Genomic DNA, 9,848 nt, shown 5'->3' on the forward strand with positions numbered 1-9,848 from the left:
CATGCAAGGTGTGACAGGCTATTAACTGATCTTTGTTAAAATTCAACTGACAAAACAAAATAATAAATGCCTTTTTGGAATTGCTGGAACCCTGGAGAAATGTAGGTGTATATTACAGATCATTAACTAATAGCTGAGCCGCTGGAGCAACTTTTTTAATTTGAGAAGCCAATATTTCTTTGGTCTTTAGATGATTTCATTTAATTGAAATTGAAAGAAACTCCCTGAAATACAATTATTCGTTTAACTAATTTTTACTTTCTTAGTAGGTAACTTGGCTATAACTGGCACAACTTACCCCACTTTCCCCTGATCTATTAGAGTGTATCATTTTATGAAGTTTGTTGTCTAACAAATATTTAAGACTTTTATTAAAGTAACACCCAAGTGTGCAATTCAAAGTTGAAGTAACGTAACAGAAAGTAAAGATGTGACCTTTCTGTTGCATAAATGGCAGGATGTGGTGTGGCACTCTGAATTAAAGGTGCTAAAGGAAATACATGCAATTTGACACAGTTTCATGAGAAAGTTTCAGAATATTATTATTTTTTTTCTTAGTCAAAGTCATGCTGTACAAAAGTTTCAGTCAGCAATGCAAATACAAAAAAGACCAGGTAGACAAATTTCACACTTAAGGTTTTTAATAGCTGTAGATAAATTGTTTTGGCATGTCGAATTGGAGAATAAGAAGCACATTTTTAAATGTGAGGTTTGTGAACATGAAGGGGCATTTAAAAAGTCTTTATTTAATGCTGCTTTATTTAGAGCTGTTAAGATGAAGTTCTGTCTTGATCCACAATAAATGAGGGGCTGTCTGGAGGGGGTGTTGGGCTATTTCCAAAATCCTCCATTTCCAATTGTTCATCATCAGGTTCTTTGGTTCTTGTTGATGTGTAGTGCCACCTCTTAATTCCCATCCATATTAGGGGCAGGGAGATCAGGAGCAGTATGCACAGTCCCGCTATCTGAGGCAAAATGGTTGCATTATGTTTATAGGAACACATAATAATAACTTGAGTCCATTTAGTTTCTTTTTATTAAAGGTGAAGTATGCGATTTCTGCGACTCTAGTCACCAAATGGATTTGCAAAAATAATGACCGTGACTGAAAGCTAAGGTAACTGCTTGATGCCTCACTGCCCAGTTAGTCAATGACTTCAAAGGCAGCGATTTGCATATTAATGCACCTCGTAGCAACAGCTGTTTCAGACAGTCCATAACATCATGCCTAATAACCAAAAACTACTTCTAGTGAGCTTTAGACATACCCAAGCAAATATTTAGAAAACTAAAAGGATTAGTTCTTGCTAGAAGTGGAGTCATTAATTGAAAAATAGGAAAAACTGGACATTTGTTACTGCTTTCACCTGCTCCATCAGACACCAGTTTGAATAACTATCAAACTGCACATGGAGGATTTTGGGATAACAAAGTCAGTTAAGTCTTGATCTATGTTGACTTCAAAAGCTGACCAGATCAAGTATCTCAGAAGATAGGCTGTTATGCAAATTATGGGTTCAGACGCGCTTCGATGCCTTCCTTTTTCTGTATACAGTCTCCAAAGGCAGCAATTTTCAGCTTTTAGATGCAGCCAATGACTGTATTCAGGCAGGTTTCCTGAACACTCCCTCTATCTGCCATTGGTTTGTCAAATAGATAGTCCCACCCCAAATGTTGGTTACATTGGTTAAGCCAATGTCTCTAAGTTTCTTTTATTTTCAAACAAACAGACTATTATTTTGATAGCACCACATAGCCACAGTGTTTATGCTTTTAAGGAGAATCAGCCTATGATTTGTATTTTAACATCGAAACATGTTCACCCAAAAATGAAAATTCTCTCATCATTTACTCACACTCATGTCATCCCAGATGTGTATGAATTTCTTTCTTCTTCAGTACAGTAGAATATCTCAGCTCTGTAGGTCCATACAATGCAAGTGAATGATGACAAGAACTTTGAAGGTTCAAAAAGGATATAAAAGGCAGAATAAAAGTAATCCAAAAATGATGGTGTGGGTGAGAAACAGATCAACATTCAAGTCCTGTTTTACTGTAAATCTCCACTTAATACACATTCTCGTGTGAAAGTGACTTTCACATTCAGCCACCTATTGGTTGGGGCTGGTCAAAGGAGATTTATATTGAAAAAGGACTTTAATGTTGATCTGTTTCTCTCACTCACCTATCATATCACTTTTGAAGGCATGGATTTAACTACTGTAGTCATATGGATTAATGTTATGCTGCTTTTATGTCCTTTTGGACCTTCTGAGTTCTGGACACCATTCACTTGCATTGTATGGACCAACAGAGCTTCTAAAACTCTTTATTTGTGTTCTGTAGAAGAAAGTCGTATACATCTGGCATGGCATGAGAGTGGGTAAATGATGAGAGAGTTGCAGGAACACAGTTGACTCACAAATACAAATTAATATTGCCCACTAACTTCATTTACAGAATACTGGTTTAATTGTACCATTAATTACAACAAAAGCATCATAATTGTAGCACCCTCATCAGCAACAATACATCATAAATTCTGCATCATGATTCACTCACCTGAGAATTATTTCGATAGCTAAAAAATGCCATTTGTTTTTCTGTGATGTTATCAGGTTTATTCAGTGGCTTACACCATGTTGTTGAAGCGGATATGTCAGTGTGAACCGTCAGTCCTTCCCATGAAGTTTTTGCACAGGCAAAGTATTGTCCATCAAAGAACAGCAGCATGATCCAAAGAAGGGCTGGAGTGAGACAAACTGCTGCACAGTGCAAACAGCTTGAATATTTGCATTGTGAGCTTTGGATATAAAACAAGAGTGCAAAGGAAAATAGAGCAGGAATGACAAAATACGCAGCTGAGAACACCAGATTCAGCTTTGGATTACAAGGGCATGCAAAATCTATCTCCACAAGTTGTTCAAGTCCCAGCATCACAAAGCCAATAATAAAATTTGAATATAAAGGACTCTTATTCACCATGTGTTTCAAGTTAGCAATCCATTTCTTTTTGGTCATTTTAAGCGTTGATATGGATGAATGGTATACACGCTATAAAACTCTAAATTGATTACGGAGTAATTTTTTTGCTGTGAGGGCAAAGATGCAGATGACACATATATGCCTCTTTCACACATACATATTTATCTGAGTGAGGCAAGGTTTCTGTGTGATGGTGACATATATTCTGCGGTTATGTCATTTAGATATCTGAATCTCTAAAACAGTTTCTAAACATGGCACAGTAGTAACTTTAATGGCACTTTTATGGACAGCTCTGTAAATATAAATGAGTAGCATAACTGGGAAACTTGAAAACTGATTGTGTCATGGCACAGATAATACAATGTTTCTTTACAAAAAGTCAAACAGAGCAATATGTAACTCCACAGAACGTGTTATGGGTTCTTGTGGGCCGAGTTAAGGGCTTGTAATTCTCAATCACTCTATCAGTATAGGAAAAAAAAAATCTTTATCCAATATTTATTTAGCAATAGCTGGAACAGTTGAGAGATTGAGAAATATATAAACACACACACACACACACATACATACACACACACACACACACACACACACACACACACACACACACACACACACACACACATATATATATATATATATATATATATATATATATATATATATTAATTACACACATATACACACACACTCACTGAGCACTTTAGGACCCTAATAAAGTGCCCAATGTGGTCTTCTGCTGTTGTAGCCCATCCACCACAAGGTTTGATGTGTTGTGCATTCCGAGATACTATTCTGCTCACTACAATTGTACAGAGGGGTTATCCGAGTTACTGTAGCCTTTCTGTAATCTCGAACCACTCTAGCCATTCTCTGTTGACCTCTCTCATCAAGGCGTTTCCATCCGCAGAACTGCTGCTCACTGGATGTTTTTTGTTTTTGGCACCATTCTGAGTAAACTCTTGAGACTTTTGTGCTTGAAAATCCCAGAAGATCAGCAGTTACAGGAATAATCAAACCAGCCCATTTGGCACCAACAATCATGCCATGGTTGAAATCACTGAGATACATTTTTTTTCCCCCATTCTGATGGTTGATGTGAACATTAACTGAAGCTCCTGTTCTGTTTCTGCATGATTTTATGAATTGCACTGCTGCAACACGATTGGCTGATTGGATAATCGCATGAATAAGTAGATGAACAGGTGTACCTAATAAAGTGGTCAGTGTATATATACAGTAATACAGTATACAGTATGCTATATATTCGTGGGGAAATGGGCGGAGCCAAAAGACTCTCATGTCAGGAGAGTTGTCACAGGAAGCAGGTAAGCAGCGGCTTATATACTCCTGCTTGTGGGCTGTTTTTTTTTTGTTTTTTTTTTATCCTGTCTTTCTATGCTCCATTCGATGAAGCAGTTTATAGCACGAAGTTACTGCCGCAAACTGGCTGCTCCTGCACTTTAAAAAATGTGAAAGGGCTCTCTACTTGCTCATATGTTCTCTTATCTAAACTTTCCACCCAGAAAGCAGTGCCAGCTGCCTCTGCGAACGGGCGCCGTTCCGGCTTCATTTCATAGAATTCAATTTTATTTGAAAGCGAAAGAAACCAAGATTAACTATTCAATCCAACCACCATTTCAACCCCCAGCATTTTTAATCAGGTTCTGCCGCAAAGGTTATGCCTTTTCAGCCTCATTACCACGCCACAGCTTGTTTAGGGGGTGTGCTTTATTCAGCGATTGTTCCTCATCTTCTAACATGAATAGCACGATTGTTTCTCCCTCCAAAGTGCCCTTCGGAGCGTGATTTATTTCATTCTGAACACAGGGGCAACACAGAACTCCCTTCAATCGACCGATAATCTAATGACAAATTATTTTCAAACCAACTCAGACATTTTAACGCAAGCTCGCTGCCACGCAGCACTGGATCTGACCATTCCACAGCACATTGCAGTTATACACGGACTTTGTCAGAACAGAAACGAGCCGAATGTGGCTCCTCAAGAGGCGGATCATGCGCCGCGTAATCATCCTGCAACGTGTCTCTGAATTATTGACATATATTGACGTATATTGTACAGCAGGGGGCAGGCATACTCCTAAGGAGCGAATGACAAGTCCATTTCTCCTGCATATCTGCATGCAGTACAGAGCCAAAGCTCTTATTTCTCAGATCGTTTTATGCTGTTTTTCACATTGTTTATTAAGATGTACTGTGTTTCCCAGCAATTATCTCCTGCATTTCTGTATGCAGTGCAGAGCTGCAACTCAATGCATTCCTGTTGCTATGCAATGCATTTCCTATGCAAGAAGTATATTGTACTACATGTGACAGTTATACTCCTAAAGTGCGAATGGCCTAAAGTGAATCCTTCAATGATGATTGCAAGTCCATGCGTATCTGTATGCAGTACAGAGCCAAAGCTCTTATTTCTCAGATAATTTTATGCTATTTTGTCACATTGTTTATGAAGATGTACTGTATTCCTTAGCACATTTTTTCCTAAAGTTTCACCTAAATATAATTATTTTGTCTTTTCTACAGCAACACATGAAATTGTGCCTTCCGCAGGGTCTCACCAATATTACTTCCAGCAGGTCTCTGTGAGAGCCCATTTAAATTCCTGTCATTGGATTGTATGCAGGTTTACCTCTCACTTTCTCTATCTAGGTGTCTTTCCAAGACTTCACCATTACCTACCGAGGAGCCAAAGATGGCAACCATTTTAGTTAAGAAAGCACAACTGCGGTGCTTCTGCCTTCGGCTCAAAACATCCCTAAGCAGCACAAATGTGCTGTCCACGTGCCACAACTGCAGTGTCTTTTGGGTCATGCAACAAACCCCCACAACACCACAAAGCAGTGCAAAATTGCTGTACAGGTGCCGCAACTGCGGTGTCCTTTGGACCATGCGACAGACTTCCACCACACCGCAATCATGTTTCCTCTTAAGACTCGAGGGGCACGGGGCCTGGGTAGCTCAGTGATAAAAGATGCTGGCTATCACCCCTGGAGTTCACTAGTTCGAATCCCAGGGCATGCTGAGTGACTCCAGCTAGGTCTCCTAAGCAACCAAATTGGCCCGGTTGCTAGGGAGGGTAGAGTCACATGGGGTAACCTCCTCGTGGTCGCTATAATGTGGTATGTTCTCGGTGGGGCGCGTGGATGCCGCGGTGGATGGCGTGAAGCCTCCACACGTGCTATGTCTCCGTCGCAACGCGCTCAACAAGCCACGTGATAAGATGTGTGGGTTGATGGTCTCAGACACGGAGGCAACTGGGATTCATCCTCCGCCACCTGGATTGAGGTGAATCACTACATGACCATGATGACTTAAAAGCGCACTGGGAATTGGGCATTCCAAATTGGGTGAAAAAAATAAAATAAAAAATAAAGACTCTAGGGGCACAGCTCATAAATGTATACCCATCAAACCGCTATTCAGCAAGGTTCTTTATTCTGCGCCACCCACCATTCAAATGCAGTGTGGGCCCTCCTGTTCGAACGCTATGGAGGCTTTCCCATCGAATTGCAGTGTGGGCTCTCCCGTTCGAATGCAGTGTGAACCTCAGCGCATTGGTCGCAGGCTCTCACAGGGTGGGCTCTCCCATTTGAATGCAGTGTGAGATTTCACATCATTCATTCCATGGGCTCTCCCGTCCGAAACGCAGTATGAGCTCTCCTGTTCGAGTGTAGTGGTGGTGCAGTAATCTTAATAGCATTTTAGATTTTCCCATTAACCGTGGCATTGGCATTTCCTTTGCTCATGGTCTAAATGAGCCCGACACACAATAAGGTGTGCCTAAATGTGATAAACTATGTGTGCCCTATTTGATACTGCAGCCACAGTGCCCCACCAGATAATTTGCTGCAGCGCCCACCCACGCTTGTTACTGCCGCAGCATTGCCCGCATACTCTCAATTATGCCACAGCATCACCCCTTTTGCATTTTGATACTGCCGCAGCAGTGCCCTGCCATGACAAACGTAATAAAGTTGTATTCTTAACTAATATCTCCTAAGATGATTCGCTTATGTTTTCCTCTTTTGTAAGTCACTTTGGATAAAAGCGTCTGCCAAATGAATAAATGTAAATGTAATATTTGCTCCCTCTACAGGTAAGTACAAACTAACCTTTGCTTCCCTTACTGGTGTTGATGATTCTAATGAAGTCTTTTGTGCCCTACTTAATACTGCAGCAACAGTGCCCCACCATGACAAATGTAATAAAGTTGTATTCTTAACTAAATATTTGCTTTCCTCAAAGCTGCATATGAACATAATTGACATGTTTTCCATAACTAACATTTTGCTTCCCTTACAGACGTATATAAAGGTAATAAATTTACGTATTCCTAACTAACCATTTGCTCCACTACAGGTAAGTACAAACTAACCTTTGCTTCCATTACAGGTGTTAATAAATCTAATGAAGTCTTTTGTGCCCTACTCGATACTACAGCAACAGTGCCCCACCCATACCAATTGTGTTTACACAGTTGTTAATATTTTCTCCACAGGCGCTGTCAATGTCTAAGTTCCATATTTTCATAGAAGTGCATCTACAGCAATGGAAGCACAGCAGCGCTCCCACAGGAGCTCCTTCACTATGCCCCCAAATACTCAATCCACTGCCACTGCGGTGCTTTAATCTCTGCTTCCACAGAAGGCCCACTTTACTCTACTGCCGCAGCAGCTTTTTTACCATGCTTCCGCCTAAGCCTTTTTTTTTTTCTTCGCTTCTCGTCTGCTGCAGCTAGCATTACAGGAGATAGCGGTCACCACCTCCTCTTCTCAAAGCACCATATTTCCCTATCTATGGGTAGTCTATTGAGTGAGGCTACCCCCACAAACAAGCCCCGTTCCTCTCGTTCTCATTTTCCCCGTTCGATTGCTTGCTGGGCTAACCCGTTCGAATGCCTTGAGCGCTCTCTCTCTCTCTATAGAGCAGTCTCCCATTCGAATCGCAGTGTGAGCCCTCCCTTTCGAACACAGTGCGAGCCAACTCTCATTCTCATCTTCCCCGTTCGACTGCTTGCTGGGCTTACCCGTTCAAATGCTGTGAGCTAAACCTCTCTTTTAGAACAGTCTCCCGACTGAATCGCAGTGTGAGACCTCCCTTTCGAATGCAGCATGAGCCAGCTCTCATTTTAACCTTCCTTGTTCGCATACTGTGAGCCCACCCACTTTTATGAGGAGTGGTGGTCTCTCGGTCGAATCGCAGCATAGCCCTCTCGACCAGCAATCGTACAAGAGCGCACCTTCAAACAAATGCTTAAAGCACTCCCTCTGTACAAATTTTTTGGGGGAAAACAATTCAGAAGCATCCGCCAAGCCAATTTACCAAGTAGAATTGTTGCTGACTTGCTGTCCTAAATACTTCCTGTCATGGTACTGTTCTTTCATCTTAATGCCTTTTTGGGGGTAATCAGGAGTCTAGTCTCGAGCTCCAAGCCCTCCAGTATACAGACAGCAAGCCAAATACGTTTACTGCTTCAACACAAGATTACATTAACATACGAACTACTGAAATGACCATTTCCCTCATGTTTGTAAAATAGAAACACTGAGATAAAGACACAAGATTTTTCTCTATTACAAGTGACATTATTTTATGGTTTTGTTGCACAAAGTTTGTTTTAAATGACTATACATAGATCATGACATTACATTTGTCATACTATTGATTATCATTAGCCACATGTAACAGAACGATCAGTAAACAATATTTAATCAATATTTATTTTATGGGTGTTATCCAATCTGTTCTGGTCAAGGCAAGACATAACAGGAGAAAACATCCAGAATAATTTGCATTGCTCATAGGTTTCTCAAACTTTTATTTTGCTAACAAGCGTTTACCTATACTTAAGATAATTATTCTAAGCTCTTAAGACAGCAATACACCTACATCACACAATTTGCCAAATAGTACATTTTCTGCTCAAAACCACAATTTTGTTTATTAAATACCAACTCTACATTTCTACTCTACATCAAAATGTAAAAAAAAACTTTCTCTGCATACACTACATTTCCAAAAAGTCTGATCTGACAAAACTGTACGACTCCAAAGTTTTTAAAGCTGAGAGGATGAACAGACCTCTCTAGGGGATGTCTTTCCAAATAGGCAAACTCAGCCAATCTGGAGTCAGGTAAAATTAAGATTCAATCAACAGTTTTGTATTTGACTTAGTTTAAATAAAATATGTAGCAATATAAACAAGGCTCAAGAGTTTAAAGACATCACACTTGAAAATTGTGGAGACAGTATCTTTTGCATGTCTTATCTGCTTCTGCTTTTAGAATGACTCTGAAAGATGGCACTAAGTGGCTCGTCCACAAATGAAATCACAACGGTATCTCATCTTAGACCATTGTTGTTGATGCACGTCATATGCGCAATAATTGGGAGGAAAGTATTTCAGCTACACTGATATGAATGCAACATACTGTAGATGAAAGGCAATATTTATTGATATAAATAAATTTGATCATACATACATCATTTTATTAATACCTGATGCTTTCCCTCAGTATCTTCAATATCTTATTAATTTAGAATTATAAAGTTAGTCTTTTTTTTTTTTTTTTTTACAGATTGTTGAGATGAAACATTTTGGTGGGAGCAAAACCATGTCTGATTTTGTAAAGGCTGGAGGAACGAACTACAAACTTATCTTTGATAACTGCCATGATGCTTCTGGCCGCATGATGGAAGATTAAATTAATTTCAATGTAAATGTGTTGCATGTTGTGAATAGATCATAATTTATTAATTTGACAGTACATTGTAAATTGTGATATTTACTGTATGTTGCTTAAATAACCATGTATCATTTTTGTTTTAATGTG

The 9,848-nt window shown here is 39.7% G+C and overlaps 1 protein-coding gene across 1 annotated transcript; it reads right to left on the reverse strand.

Annotated features, from left to right (window-relative positions):
* Positions 1–770: 770 nt before the first annotated feature.
* Positions 771–3,034, reverse strand: LOC127452837 (uncharacterized). Its single transcript, XM_051718620.1, has 2 exons — positions 2,563–3,034; positions 771–965 (listed from the first exon to the last, which is right to left on the reverse strand). Exons 1-2 carry the CDS (start codon positions 3,019–3,021, stop codon positions 771–773), a joined length of 654 nt encoding a protein of 217 aa, XP_051574580.1. The 5' UTR covers positions 3,022–3,034.
* Positions 3,035–9,848: the final 6,814 nt, after the last annotated feature.

This window comes from Myxocyprinus asiaticus, chromosome 15 (assembly GCF_019703515.2).
Source record: "Myxocyprinus asiaticus isolate MX2 ecotype Aquarium Trade chromosome 15, UBuf_Myxa_2, whole genome shotgun sequence".
In the NCBI taxonomy this organism is placed as follows: domain Eukaryota; kingdom Metazoa; phylum Chordata; class Actinopteri; order Cypriniformes; family Catostomidae; genus Myxocyprinus; species Myxocyprinus asiaticus.

Coding starts and splice junctions, on each gene's coding strand:
- LOC127452837 (XM_051718620.1), bottom strand. CDS start 3,021: ATGACCAAAAAGAAATGGATTGCTAACTTGAAACACATGGTGAATAAG. Junction 966..2,562: donor GCTATCGAAATAATTCTCAG/GTGAGTGAATCA, acceptor ATTTTGCCTCAG/ATAGCGGGACTGTGCATACT.